This window comes from Phasianus colchicus, chromosome Z (assembly GCF_987193195.1).
Source record: "Phasianus colchicus chromosome Z, bPhaCol1.hap1.1, whole genome shotgun sequence".
In the NCBI taxonomy this organism is placed as follows: Eukaryota; Metazoa; Chordata; class Aves; order Galliformes; family Phasianidae; genus Phasianus; species Phasianus colchicus.
Genome location: NC_143476.1, coordinates 82,564,505 through 82,580,535, shown reverse-complemented (window position 1 = coordinate 82,580,535; position 16,031 = coordinate 82,564,505). Strand labels below are relative to the sequence as shown.

Here is a 16,031-nt window from a genome sequence, read left to right as displayed (position 1 = left end):
GTGTGACTCCTCATCCCTTGAAAGGAATGACCAGAACTGCACACACTATTCCAGCAGAGATCTCAGCACAAATTTGCACAGTAAATTTAACACTTCATAGGATACACCACAGCATGTCTCCTTTCTAGTTCCTGGTTTTACCATTACTAAACGTTTCCTCTAGTGTCTTTGCCAGATGATGAGCCTCTCACTTTCAGCATCACCACCTGATAGAGAAAATTGCCCCAGTAATCCCACCACATCAGCTAGATTTATCTTACCTAATATATGCTTACAAAAGATGCCTTTCTAAATGATGCATGGAAAGGGCTTAGGTAATTTCTGCTGGGGATCCATTCCTGCCAAGTTTTGATCACTGTTTATTTTCTCTCATTCCTAAACATCCAAGTACCAGACATGATGATCCACCAAGCAAGAGTGTTAGACAAGAACAAACATTCCAGTGATTACATGTATTCCTGCAGGAAAATGCTGGAGAAAGTCTGACCGTGGGGACATTTCTAAAGCAACAAATATGATCAGACCCATCTCTCTGCTTTTCTCTCTCACTTACCACACTGCATCAACATGAGGCAGTGAGGAGGACTACAGGGAGGACAGCATCATTTGCTGTGGGGAGGTGCTGGTCATTCTCCTTCCCTCTGGACACACTTTGTTCCTGTTTTGACAGACTTGGACATGCTCTCTGGTCTCCTGATCATTCTGAAGTGTTTCCCACCTCTATGCTGCAGCAAATTAAACATTTGCAAGTGAATCAGAAAGAAAAAGTTTGAGGCAACTTTGCTTTTATGTCTATAAAGCCATGTATGAGGGTCAAAGTCACATACAGAGAAAGGAAGAACGCAGCCCTGGTGAGACGCCTGGATAATTAACAAGGGGAAGGAGAGCATGTTCTGCTTTGCATTTGGAAACAGCACACAGAACCCTGAACTTCAGCATCTTTTCTGCTCTCTGTACTTTGGGGATGTTGAGAACAATGGAGAACACAAAGAAGAACTGGCCTGGGGGTGAGAAAATACAGAGGATCAGACTAGATGGCTGGTCAAAGACTTGACTGTATTCTAAAATGAGATTTATGATTTTTTTTTTCATGTCCCTACATTACAAAGTACTATCACAGAGGAATTAACCAATGCTTACCAGCCCTGTATTCTTTATGCCTTCTGCTTGAGCACAAACCCTCAAAGGACTTGTACCCTCCTGCCTCCCACCAACATCAATGGAATCATGCATCCAAACATCTCTGATGACCTGTGCCTTAGGGCATCAGTGGACTGAGAATAAGCTTAGCTGATCTTGAAAATGAAGGGCTAAAAAAATGCAAAGTATTTCTTGTAATTAGTGAAGACACACCAGTCCACCGTCGATTTCCAAGACTTTCTAGAATGGCACATCTTTTATTTATTTATAAGCAGCAAAGAACTGCTGACTGTTCAAACAACTTATGAAGGAATCAACCTGTTTTTGTTAAAAATAATAATACAATAACAATGCATTACCCAAACCTAGAAATCTTAAAAATAAATAAAAATAAATGGTGAGACCGAAAAGTCTAAAGATAAAAAAAACCCAGAACTTAAATGTTCACATGCAACAACTGAGTTAGTTGTTTCCCTGTAAAACACAAATTACTTCATCACAAAGGAGAGTTTGAGCCATTGCACCAAAGCTGAATTCCATACGCTAAAACCCATTTTCACCATCATTTAAAGCAGCATAAATCAGGAGAAGTCCAACCAAACCAATGGAGCTATACCTAATCTGCATGGGTACTGCAAAACAGATTTTGATTCTGGCTGGCTTTTTTGCTCACAAGCAGTAGAAAACAAACAAGAATTAATCTTGCTGTCTTGGATAAGGCTGATGTATTTTTACATCTACTTTTTATTTTATATATTATTTTTGCATATATTTTGCATATATGCTGTTGTATTTCAACCCAGATGTCATCCAAAAGAATCCATGCTTTCCCCTCTCTGACATCTAAAGCATTTCTAGAATGTTCCTAACTTCAACAACTGATATCCCAAGTTTAAAAAGAATCTTCTTTCTTTATGAATTTCAGCTAAATGCTGTAAATAGAAAAATAAAGGGCTCCGTGGCTCCCAAGCAAACACTGACCTTACAAAGGCAATGACCATCCAGCTGTATATTATGAACTACCTCAGGCCATTTTACAGAACACTGTGCAAAATCTACCTTTTGAAAAGGAAATTTTAAAGAGAGAGATTATGGAAACAATAGTAAAGGCTTACCATAGGCTCTGCAAACAAAGAACAGTAGCTGATTGGGTCTCTCAAAGCCTTTTACAGACAACACATTTATTCATAGTGAAGGAAGCAAATAAACTGCCATGCTGAATGTGTCTTGCCATTTCTGCAGCTATTACCAGGTAATAATAGCAATAAAAATTTAATTTTCTTGTCAGATTCATGCTTTGGGAAGAAGGGGAGCCAAAAATATGATTCCAGTACATTAACAGTTGGCCTTTATAAAGATAATGCAGCAGGTGTCAGGGAGGTAAGCAATGTGAATGCCTTCCAGTTAAAGGGTAAAAGATGGGCAGGTGTCTTCAAAGACCATCAGCTTTACTTTCTATGCAGTAATAAGGGCAATTTTTAAAGTATTTTAAATCTTCAGTATAGGCACTTTTTAAACAACAAAAATACATTTCTAACAGAACTTAGCACACTCCTCCAAAGAAACCTTCCTCATAAACAGACTTTTTCCATGCCACATGAATGAATTTTCCCATGGAATTTAAGGACTAAAAAGTGGCCTTTCTTCATTTCATTGAGCTGCACAGTGCTCCTTTGATACTTGACCGGCTGTTCAAAACCCGAATTTTAGAAGCTTTTGCTTTTCTCTGTCCCAATTACCAGCTTGGGCTGACATAAGGACATGGCCCAGGTCTTCCCCACTGCAGCATTAGATTAGGACCACTCCTGAAACTCATCTTCTCAAGTATTTCCCACAAACACCAACCATTTCTGTCCAGTGCAAGACCCTACAGATTTTCCCTTTATTTGCCACTTCTTTGCAGCATTTTCTCTGCATGCATCCCATTGTAACAAGGAGGATATTGAATCTTCTGAAACAGTTAATTTTCTCCCAGTTAAGCCTGGATTTCAGTAATAAATGTTAGTTGTAATTTTTCATTCTCTCAGCCTTTATACTTCCATGAACAAAGGTCAAGTTGGCATTTAATAAAAAGATTACTATGTTTGTTTTGATTCTTTCTTAATAAAATAAAAAAATAAAAAAATAAAAAAATTACAGAGCAAAGCATCAAAAACTGGACTACATGGAACACAGCCAGAGTCTTCAGCCTTAATATGCAATTAAGAGGAATATGAATACAGGAAAGTTTCTCTATTTCCATTCTGTAGATATATTTGTCCTGCATTAAGTCTTCAAGTCCTTAAAGAAAAATTCTTGGAACAACTTTCTTTTTATTGGAACAGCTTGGAACTGTAATGGCTCTAAGGTCAATGCAAATGTTTGAAATCACTTCGTTTCGGTACTTAAAAATATCTTATAGTCCATACTGCAAACTAGCATGTGTAAATAAATGCATGTGTATGTTAGCCATCCTTGCTACTGACTCCCTGTTTTCTGCTGCTCTTTTCACTCTACCACAGCTATTTTCACTGGAGATGTTCCAGTGATGTACCATTAACTTATTCCCACTGTGGAAATACTCTGGATATTTTTGCAACATAAGAAAACATCACAAAAATCTAATTTGCCTCTCAGTGGATATGAAAAAATATACTTTAAAAGGGACCATTTTTTTCTTCTTATCTCAGACAGTAGCATTTTGTTGAATAGGAATGACAACAAATCATCCTAAGAAAACAAAGACCAAAAAGTAATTTGAAGACTCAATTTACAGCAATCTTCTTTGTGCAAACAGGAACACTACCTCTTCAAGATAAATTACCAAGTTTGGTTTGTTTGTTTGGTTTTTTTTTTTTTCCTGTAAGGTATAAATTAGGTGGGTTTTTTTCTTACATTTTATAGCTGGAGACATCCACAAGTCTGAAATCCCTTAGTAAACCTTAGTGGGTAACTGAAGGCAGGATTTGGCATGATGTGGATCATTGAGGAGCACAAAAATGTAGCCCAGCATCTAGGAAAACGGTTAGGCTCTTGGCGAACCCATCTGAAGGTTAAACAATCTTGCCTCCCAGGGTCACAGTACCTTCCACTGATGTAAATCTGGAAGAGTGCAGAAAGGCCCCTTCCAGCCACGTTCAACAAAACCACTACTCAACTACGGGTCAGCGCGAGGACAAGGAACAGCACAAACAAGAGCCTAGCCAACGAACGCCGCTTGGAAAGTCAAGCAGAGAACTTGCTTCTTTGGTAGGATGTGTTCAATTTGCTTTAACAACTTTTAGTGTTCTTTCTTTCATGCAATGCTAACAAGAGTTATGAAGAGGAATTCCAAAACTGATGCTACCTGGTATGAGCCCAGTGATGTCAGCAGAGCAATGGATACACAAACCTCAGCATTTGTTGGTGCCAAACAGGGCACCTAACAGCACGTCATAGCACAGCTTAGAAGAACAATCAAGAAGGATCCAGATCTATAAACGCTTTTTATATTATATACATTTACTATATATATATACACTTACTGCATTTAACCTTGCCAAGGATTTTTCTTGAGCAGCTCCTGAATCATACTGTAACATTTCTGCAGGAAAATAAATTGATTTAAGATCATGCAAAGAGAGGGTTTGAATGTACTGTGAATCTCCTTTGAAATTCCAAGAGCAGCCAGGAATGCAAGACTGTAGGAAAAGTTCTTCACTAAAGTTTTGTCACAGTGAAGCTCAACTCTCTACAACAAGTTTTGAAGCTAAAAGGAAATAGGACATGTTTAACATGGTCCACTAAACTATACAGAGGGAGATGACTGAACCTGGTTTCTTAGGTTTAAAGATGGGGACTCAGGGAGACATAGAATGGCTTGTTTTGGAAGGATTTATTATCTCCTGTTTTTCCTATTAAACAAACTAGAAGACCAGCAGAACAATGTAGAATAAAAATATATCCCATGTTCTCCATTATTAAACACAATCCACTTTGTTTCTTTATTTTAAAATCAGAAAAACTTGAAATGAGAATTTTCTGTGAAAATTCCTGTGACGAATTACCCCTTTACTACAAGCCCCCTCATCACTCCAGTCTGAGATTCAACTGCTGTTCTCTGGATGTGCGCTTTCTAGTCTCCAGGGAATAGTGGAGTAGACTTAAGAGTTTCTTCAGGGAAAAAAAAAAAAAAAAAAAAAGCCCAATTAGCTTTTCGCCCAAATATATTACACATCAAAACAGTGTTTCTCTATCTGCCTAAACAAAATGCCTATTTTCATATAACCAGCACATGATGTAATATATTGAGAAGTCAACATCCGAGGCACCACAGAAGTCATATTCTGAGACAACAGTTTCTGCAGACTGTGCCACCACTGTGGAGACAACCAACCCAGCCACACATGGGATCTTCCAGTGACCAATTCTCAAGCAGAAATCAGCCCAGACTGCAAGCATGCATGGCTGTTGCTTCTCCTTGCTCTTGCCTTAGGGAGCTGCAGTTGAAAGCAACTGTCTATTCCAGACAAGATCAAGAATTCACCAAAAGAAGTCCCAGTGACCTCTGGTCCTTCACGTCTCTTACACTTCACTTCCAAACAACTAACATGTACCAAAGACCCCCAACCCCACTTTCAGCCAGTTTTTCTCTTCTCTCAGATGCTATTATAAAGATTAAATAATTTTTCCCTTCGCTATTTTTGTTTCAGTTATATCTCATTTAAACTCCCAAAGGCAATAATCTCTAAACTAAGGATTTTGTCAGAATTCCAGACAGCATTGCTTAGGAAACACTGCTTTTTGATGCAGCTAAGATGATATATTCCATAATGAAAATTGTATCTGATTATAGCATCTTGTTGAATAGGCAAGATGTCAGATTTACAACATATTAAATGTGTTGAATGTGATCATAAAGATATTAACATTCCAGGGAGACATTAGAGCTCTGGGCAGGAAGTTATTTACAGTGAAATGACGCATCCAATGAAGTCATTTGCTCTTTCATATAAAAAGAGTTCTAAGCATACTTTTTCTTTGAGTGTTTTGACAAATTTCTATTCTGTCAGCATTTACCCATCACTCGTAAAATATTACTATAATACTTTGTGTACTTCTTCACCCATTTTTGCAGTCTGACTTTTTGGACTCAGTGTTTCGTTACGGAGAATTAGCTGTCAGCCTTCCCCTCAAGGGAGGGCAATGAGATGATCAAGCCAGTATAAAGACTGCTATTTTACACTGGAAGCTTTGCACTGCTAATTTCTCCATAGAAAGACTTCTGTTCTTCACACACTTGCTAGCCCAGATGAATATTGTTCTATATTTCTACAAGCTCTCTCTGTAGTGTAACTTGCCCTTGACTTATAATAAGCCCATTCATTCTTCAAGAACAATTCCTTTACATATTCAGATAATACCTTTGATTTTGCCACTCTCACCCACTTAAAACACCATGTGTGCTCTGCCTTAGCTTCCAGCCCATTTGAAAAAGGAGGAAAAATTCTGTCTGATGTGTGTTTAGTACTGAGAAGCTGCTTGTCTTAATACAGTGAATTTACACTGAGTGTTTCACCTTATTTACATCCAGTACAGATCACCAATTTAAATGGCTGTGGTTAGAACTGAGGTTTAAAACAAATCAAAACAAAAAACAGAAGTACATGCTTTTAATAGCTGGATGTAAGTTAAATGCTTTATGGACTCGTACTTCATTTTCTGAACCAGGATCAACAACAAAATCAACACGTGATGGAAAACACTCCTTAAGCAAGAAGGATTTTCCAAACACAGCTGAACTCTGGGACTACTGTCTGCAGCTGAAATTGTTTTTCTCTTCAACTGTTAATCACAGCTACCCTCAAGGAAATTCAGATGGATTGCTTTCTTCTCCTAGCCCAAGAAGAAACTGAGTCAGCACTGTATGGATTCAGCTCTCCATTGTTTTTTGCATATAATTGGAACAACATAGAAGAAAAGGCAAAGTATACCAGCAGAATGACATTTGCTACTGTTAGTTTACAAAAGAAGCCACCATCAGCTTGGAAACTGAAACCAAGCAACAGAAAAAAGATTTCTAAGCAGAACTGTGGAGTAGCATTTTCACTGTAAATCAAATGTCAGCTCTGTTTACTTGTATATAGGCACAAGCTTCTGCCTCTTAATAAGTGTGAACTTAAAGGCAGGAGTGACCAAAGGATAGAAGTGATGCAATGGGAAGGCAACAACAAGGGTCTTCTCCATATCCCCACCTTAGCACAAAACAAAGCCACTCCAATCCCTCCAGACCATCTGCTCCCCATGCAGTGACAGGGATACCAAACACCTAGCAATGATTCACACATCAAAAGTCATTTCAGGACTCAGGGCACTGTAGCAGAGACATAAACGAAAGATTAAACTCAAGGACAGAAGAATTCAGCATGGCATCAACCAAAAATGAAAATAAAACAAGAAAAAAGTATCACACATTCCTTCAGCATTGCACACGTGCAACCTGAAATGTGATCTACCCAGGTAACGTTTCTCTGCACATCTGCAAATCAGCAGTATGGGTGACGCAAGGTATCGTGCACACATCTGCTTTGTGTGATCTTGTTGCACAGCAACTGCTTTGCAAACACGCAATGTCACCACAACAGGGAGGCTCAGCTAACAGTGCTTGATAGCTTGTTCCCTGCATGCTGGTCCTGCTGGGCAGTGGCTTTCTCATCAGTCTACGGACAGTCCCAACCTGTCCGGGATGCCTGCCAAGTTTTACCTATTTCTTTGAATGTAGTTTAAATGTTTCGTGTTCAGCTACTGCTCATTGTGCCATGGTACCGCAATGAGGGAAGGCAACCTGAGCCAATGAGTGGTTAAACATCTGCCTGCATCGTGTTCCTCTGCCCTCCTGCAAACTTGCATGCTGCAGGAGGGGACGGATTTCCCAAAACAAGGCAGCAGAAGAGCAATGAGGCGGTCAGGGGAAGCAGCCATGGCTCTGCAGCATTGCTTCAAGCAGTCAGGAGAACTGGCATTTCCCCAGGGTGCGTGCGTGTGTTTTTGTTTGCTTTCAGCTGATGCTTTGTTTGTCTGGGTTCTACTTAAGCAGATGAAGTCTGGAAGTGTTTAAATTATACTTCTTTGGGATGTGATTGTCTATCACACACATATCTGTTGCAGCAAGCTGGAATTTTCTCCCTCCTCATCTCTTCACCTTTTATCTTGTTTCCTGTCTGTTCTAAGCCCCTGTTTTTACCATTTTCCCTTTCTCTCCTTGTTGCTTCATGCCTTCATCCCTCAATCCCTCCCCCTCCGGCCCCATCCCTCCTGATGCAGAACAACCCCTCTCCAGGGGTCTCTGCACCCACGCCATCCTGCTGCCAGCAAGAGTGGCAAAGCAGCCTGACCTTAAGGAGCATACACAACGCTTAGGATAATGACCAAAGTTGTATTCCCTTTGGCTGCCTATTTTTATTACATATTTTGTATCAACCACGGGAGGCCCTGGGGCTACTATTTTGTTTGTCTGGAGCCTCTGTGCTAGACGCCATGCCCGGGAAAGTCAGTTCATATTTAACCCTGTATTCAGCAGATGAAAACCATAATGTAACACACCTGGTTCTCATTATTGATCTAGCCACAAAGGAGGGCACTTATCACACAGCTCACTCTCTCTTGCCAGTTTTAAACTTCTCCCGACTGCTTTGATGTGAACATCAAAAACTTCCAGACTGCACGAGCAGCTAGCTGCCAGACCTCATCCTTTAATTGTACCAATTTCTACCTTAGTGCAGCACTCACCGTCATTATGCAGTGTTCTGAAGGACCATTAGTTATATTGGCTCATGTGGGAATGAACTGTCTGCACAGAGGAAACACTGCCCAGTAAATCCCCAGCACCTATGTGTTTTGCTGCTGCAGACTCTCTAATGCACCAAAATTCGGAAAGAGTTAAGGTCCCTGGTGCCTAGGGGAGGAGGGAACCCAAAAGTCATGGCCACCCAAACTGCTGTAACCTGCAGATAGGAGCACACCTGTGGTGATGCTCTTAAGCAGCTGATACACCAGCTGAGAGCTACCTTCGTGCTCACAGCTAAGGAAATAAAACCAAGCAGAGGGCTGACTGCATTCAAAGCTTCAACACCTTCATGTGCTACTTTCTATGCAACAAGGAGAGGAAAATTGTAGGAGAGTGGAGACAACACACCATCATCATAGCATGTGGCGTTTTGTGGAAAAGCAATGTACCAAATTTTAGTTATTACTATATAAAGAAGTTTACTTGTGATGCAATTTAAAGTAACATTACTTATATATATATATATATGCATACAATGGACATCAGTAATTCAATCATAGAATCATAGGACAGAAAAGACCTCCAAGTAATCTAATCCAATCATCCACCCCTCCCCACCATGCCCGCTGACCATGTTCCTCAGTGCTACATCTCCATGGTCCATGGACACCCCCAGGGATGGTGACTCCACCACCGGTGCCAGTGCATCACCACTCTTTCAGAGAACAAATGTTTCCTAATATCCAACCTGAACCTCCTTGAATGTGTGTGTGTATATATACATATATATACATAAAATTTTTCTAAATTTATGTCTCTGATTTATCTTCTATCTTTGTTATTACACACACAAATATATACATACAAAGCAAAGGAGAACACTTGGGCTTGTTACATGTTTTCATGAACAGAACACGGGTAAACCTGGAGGACAGCACACATCGTGGAGATGTGCTTGATACAGAGCTCAAAGCTCTGCACCTGCACATCATGGGCAGTTTGAAAGGATGAATAAATTAATATAATAAATTCTGACATTCATTTTCAATCTGACTACCAAATACCTTGTCTCAGCAGCTCTAACAGGGCACTCTGGCATGTTTCAGATGCTGATGCTACCCTGAGTGGTGCAGCTTGTGGCATTTCAGCACTGAACTACGTGCAAAAGAAGAACTCTTAGTTTATGGAAACATAAGGAAACTTGTTTGGCAGCCGTGGAATTACAGCTGTTGTGTATGTTTGCTTTTCTGAAACAAAAACAAAAATGAAAATCTTATCCTCTCTTAAATTTTCAGCAAAATTTTTTTATGGAGTGCATTACCCTGAAAGAGAATTGGAGATTAAGCAGCGCTTTGCTCTAATCAGATAAATTTCTTGTTTACAATGTTATATTGTAACGTAATTCAGGGCTCTTTCAATGCTATTAAAACTAAACCGATGAGCAAAACTTCAGTGGAAGCACAACAGCACCAATGAGAAAACAAACCTCTAAAAACAAAACTCAAGAGACGAGATGACAAAATCTCAAGCTTGCTTACTCCAGCTGAGAGGATCAGAACTGCATACAGCATTTTTTCCCGTTTGGAGGCTCACGAAGTATCTGGGAACCAGGAGTGGTGCGTGGTCCCCAAGGGTGTATTAGTGAAAGTGCTGCTCTTTGGGAAGCAGCTACATTCCAGCGTACTTGCAATCACTTTTATCTTCTAAGAATGTGCAAAATGATGCCGTGTATAAAAAGAGGAGGCTCCACTAGCAGTATCAGTGTTCAAGAGAGGGAAAAGCTTTTCAGGGCATGCAATTTCTGGTTAGCATCAGGATTGAGCAGGGTATCCATATATGAGTATTCTATTCTGCTGTGCATTTGATTTTTTTGTGTTTTGTTCTGAAGTCTGCAGCAACCTTCCATGGCAAAACTGAAAACCTGATGTGTAGGAAAGGCCTCTGTAAGACACATTCAAGTGCCAATTATCAGAAGCCAACAGTCTACACAGAAACACATTTGTGCTGCATAAAAGACCCTTTGCTTCCAAAACACTACAAAAGCTATTGATGAATTTCTGAGCTAAATTTTAAGCTCCACAACATGGCCGTATTTGCACATACAACGATGTCCTCTAATCCACCAGCAACATCTCCTCCTTGCTGGTCCTGCTGGGCACCGACTGCATGCAGAATTGGAATCACAGAACTACAGAGTCGTGTCAGTTGGAAGGGACCCTAAGGCATCATCTGGTGCAACTCTCCTACAATGAAGAGAGACACCTACAGCTCAGTCAGGTGCTCACAGCCCCTCCAGCCTGACCTTCAGTGTAGAATCAGAGAATCCTTTGAGCCAGAATGGACGTTTACACTGGGCTATGATCAGGTACTCGTATCCTTCACTTCTAGCAAAAGAAACAGGAAATGGAGAGCAGTCACCATGATTTCCAAGAAAGATGGATAATTTTTCTCACCTGTCTGTTTAAAAGCATCAGTTCTGTCAACTTGATTTGCAAGTTGAGAGGGGCCTAGACAAGTGTCTTAAGCTTCATAGAAGAAGAAACACCTCTGTGTATCTTGCAAGTGTTCTTCTGAAATACACAGACCCAGGTTGAAATGCCCACCTGTCTGATTCAGGGCAAAGACCAGACAAGCATATTCTGCTCTGCACACTGCTTTTGTTAAATCAGACCTTCATTTTTGCCCACAACTTCTGAAAAAGAGTGAAACTATTTATCTCAAGTCTATTTACAGCAATATTTCAGTATCTAGCAGACAACAGGTGACTGACAAATAATTTGCTACCAACAAATACTGTCTGTATATTGTCATTTGGAAACAAATTCCCTGCTCTCGCTGAAGGTAATATTTAGATCTCCCACTGTACAACAGCTAGCAAAGTGATCAGGTTTTAATAGCTCTTAAAAAAAAAAAAAAAGATGCCTTTAATTAATAAATCGTTGAGTTTCCTGCACTTGGAAACATCACCATCCCCTTGCAAGAAGACACTGCTAGGATAAAGCAAGAAAATGCCAACTCCACAGATGCTGTTTTTATACACGGACACATCCTTTGTTATCACAGACGGGATAGACAGAATCAAAGCCCTTAAGAATCATTAAGGTTGGAAGAGACCTCTAAGATCATCTAGTCCAACCCCAACCCCTCACCATGCCCACGGACATCCCTCAGCACCACATCTCCACAGTCCTTGGACACCTCCAAGGTCGGTGATTCCACCACCTCCCTGGGCATCTTGTGCCAATGCATCACTGCTCTTTCTGAAAAGAAATGTTTCCTAACATTCAACCCAGCACTGGAGTTTTCACCCACATTTCACTGGGACAGCATTTCACCCAGCATTGGAGTTTTACCACCACACCCTGTATGCCCACCTGGAGGGGCCATCAGTAGGGACACTTTATGCAAGAGTTTAAGTGAGATTTGTGATGAAAAAATGCTGTATGAGCTCCAACTGCTTGTTGCATCCGTTCCTCTGTACTCTTATGAAAATAAATACAGAGAACATCTAAAAAAATACGAATCAACCCAAGCCAAGGGCCAGACTGCACACTTTCAAAAATGAAAAATACATCTAATTATGTACAAGGTTGCTATGGCCACAGGGAGAAATGCCAACATACTCTCAGTGCTTGGCCCTGCTTTTGGCTTGGCCCTGCATTTGGCTCATTTATATTCATGAGTAAATCTGGTAAAAAATTTTCAAGAAATATTTCTTTTGTGATGAGAAGATGCTATTTTTCACTGAAGTGCTCTGCAAAACATGCTGATTTTCGTGAAAATAAATCCAACAGGAGGAAAAAAGAAGAAGAAATTGTGTTCAGTCAAGAGTTTATGCTTTGGAAAACCAACTTTCCTCAAGAATTTTGACATCTGACTTCAAATGTACTCTTTTTTTACTTAACTTCTTGTACAGCAGATTGTAATGAGCAGTGTGTGCTGCCTCATGCCTGATGTGGGATGGCATGAAATAGAGCTTGTGTCAATTTAGTTAATTTTTTGACTTAGGAAATGAATTAGATGTGTATGATAATAGCAAATAGCTTCAAAAGGCAGAATGTCAGCTCCTACCTCTAACAAAATATCGAGATTTTGCATCATGACATGATGCATAATTATTGTCATTGTGAAACCGTGAAAATAAAAGTCTTGGAAGATAAAAATAGAAATTTTGAAGTTTAAATACCAGAATATCAAACTTAAGCTTTTCAGGAACCTGGAGTGAAAATTTCCTACAGCCAAAGGTGAATTTCATGTCTAGCTGAAGTTTTTTAAACGTTCAGTATTATGCCCAGAAGTGAAAACAGGATTGTAAGGCCCGTGAAAGACCAGAAAAATAATAGAATCAATAAAGCTTGGATGACCACAAAAACCATCTGGTCCAACCACCAATACATCCCTGCCATGCCCAATATGGTGAAACCCATCTTTAGGCAGCACTGGCTTGTCCAGTGCTTGCATATTCCCTCTCATCTCACTACCAGCTCCAACCTCAAAGTACCATGTAACATAAACTTAAAACATCCTCCATGCAATACTGCTCTGCTGAGCCACACATTTTCATGCAGCAGATGCTGCCGTGCAAAGGAGGAGAGCCCAGAGAAAGGGATGGAGCACTCACACATCCGCAGTGCCAGACCCTGGATAAAGGTCACTATGTGGAAATTAATCTTTTCCCTTTTTTTTTCTCCTTTTTTTTAAAGATGAAACGGTCCTAGCAGCCACAAACATAGACAAACATCAGAAACACAAACCACAACAACACAGAGTGCAATACCCTGATTTGGAAATGCTCACCCGGGTCTGTGTGGGCTCGGGATGGTGAACACCGTCTGGGAGTGCAGGGGGGAAGGAAGGGAGGGCTTGACAGAACAGAGCCCAAAGGTCAGCAACACCTCAGCGAGGATGAAAGACAGCATGAGCGGACTTGGCAGCCGGACACAGTCCTGCTTTCTTTGCACTGGGAGCTCAGCAGCCAGTGGAGCCTGTGAAGTCCTCCTCTGCTGTGCACAAAGCAGCCCCACTTCTCTTGGAGAGATATGGGGATGTGCAGCAGCAAGGATGTAAGTAGCAGGATATACTCTGTATTTTTGCAGTTCCTGCTCCAGACCTTCAAACAGCCTTTCCCAGGATGGGGCCCTGGGCAGCCTGACCTACTAGGGGGCAATCAGCCCATGGCTGATTTTTATGGTCCCTTCCAACTCAGCCACTCTATGGTTCTACAATTTGGTGCTATTAAAGCAGGTGCTGCCTCTCCTTCATAGGGAGAGAAGATGAGCAAAGCATGGGCTGCAAGGATGCTAATGCTGCTCAGGGAGAGGTGTGGCACCTTCCCAGGTGCACAAACAGTACAGTGCTACTGCATCATGAGTCTGCAGCTCTCAGATACCTGCGCCAAAGAGAAGATACCAGGACCCTGAGAATAAATGAGGTATCTCTGTAACACTTCTCATGAGCACCAGTGTGCCTTATCACATTTTTGGTATACATAAGTGGCTCTGGTACACAGCAGGCATACCCACACAAGCAGAATGCAGTTGACTCCACAAAGCAAAACTGTTCACAAGAAGCAGCCTTCATGGATGAAAAGTCTCATCTGCAGGATGGAGCTAATCAGAGGACATCAGTAAAGGGATATGTGTGTGCTCATGCTTTGTGTATATTTCAGTGTATCATCAAGTGTTCTGAGACATTTATCATCCTTACAACAGTTTTAAAATTATTCTGAAAAGCAGATGATGTTTCTCAAATACACAGCTTAAAAAAGAAGGGAAGGGAAGGGAAGGGAAGGGAAGGGAAGGGAAGGGAAGGGAAGGGAAGGGAAGGGAAGGGAAGGGAAGGGAAGGGAAGGGAAGGGAAGGGAAGGGAAGGGAAGGGAAGGGAAGGGAAGGGAAGGGAAGGGAAGGGAAGGGAAGGGAAGGGAAGGGAAAATGGGGTTGCCCTGAATTCATTTAGTTGCAGAGTTCTCAGATGATTTCTCCCTCAGAGCTGAAGCACTCAGTCATTCTGAAGGTCTGATTCATCCACCTAAAAACACAAACGGTTTCTCGCTGGGGTGAGCCCAGCACATTTCCCTGGTCATCCTGTGACTGATGCAGCTCCACTGCCCTCCTGGCTGCACCCATCCGCATCGACGACAGCCAGGGTCCAGCAGCCAAACCCCACGCACCCTCTCCAGCGCTGCCTTGGAGGTGACACTGGCAGCGTTACCCAACCTTTTCCCCGGACGCCAGGGGAGCTGCCAGCGGAGATGCCGCACGCCGTGACCGAGCTCCCCGTCCCGCAGCGCCGGGGGTTCGGAACGCCGGGTGGCTCCGCGTGGGGCAGAGGAGAAGCGAGCAGCTCGAGACGGTCACGCTGTGCCCCCGGTGTTAACGCCGCACCCACGCGTGTGTCCCGCGGCTCCGCGCTCACCTGAAGCAGGTAGTGAGCTCGCCCGTGGGCTTCAGGCACGGGTAGCGGGTGGTGGCGATTTTGTTCTCCGAGCAGACTTCCCTGTAAGACAGGGCGCCGGGTGGAAAATCAGAACAGCAATAGGAAAGGAAAAAAGAAGAGGAGCGCGGGAGAACCCGCGGCCGGGGGACACTCACCTGTCGCCGTCCTGCGGCTCCTCCCGGTAAGTCCAGGCGTGCCCCAGCGCCAGGAGCAGCAGCAGCCGGGCCGAGGCCAGGCTGCGGGCCGGCCGCCCCATCGGGCCGCCTCTCCCCTGCGCGCCGCGCCGGCTCTGCCCGCCCCGACCGGCGGCGGGGCTGCGCCGAGAGCCGCTCCTCCCGCCCCGACGGAGGGCCGCCCCCCGCGGCCGCCAGATGTGCCCGCGGGGAGGGGCCGCGCCCGCCCAGATGTGCCGGCAGATGCGGCCCCGCGGTGGGGCGGGACCCCGGCAGATGCGCGGAGGGGGTCGGGGGCACCCCGCGGACCCAACTCGCGTCCTTCGCGGCCCCACGGCTGCGGGGAGCGCGAGGTAAGGGGTGGGGTGGAGGGGCAGAAAGTGATAAAAAGGGGAAGGTCCGGAATCCCGGCGGTGATGAGCGGCCCTCGGTGCACCATCACTGATGCTTTCCAGATTCGGCTTTATCTCACATCTCTTTCCCAAAGGAGCAGTGCAGTTCAAAGCGTCTCTGCTGGGACTGCTGTTTACCCCTGTGAA

At 42.9% G+C, this 16,031-nt stretch overlaps 1 protein-coding gene across 1 annotated transcript in view; it reads right to left on the bottom strand.

Moving 5' to 3' along the window:
- Positions 1–15,631, bottom strand: part of CCBE1 (collagen and calcium binding EGF domains 1) — an 88,362-nt gene extending 72,731 nt beyond the window's left edge. The window contains exons 1-2 of the mRNA XM_031609868.2: positions 15,475–15,631; positions 15,299–15,379 (exon numbers count right to left, since the gene is read on the bottom strand). Of these exons, the coding sequence (XP_031465728.2) occupies positions 15,299–15,379; positions 15,475–15,575 (182 nt within the window). The 5' untranslated portion in view covers positions 15,576–15,631. The remainder of the gene's footprint in view (positions 1–15,298; positions 15,380–15,474) is intronic.
- Positions 15,632–16,031: the final 400 nt, after the last annotated feature.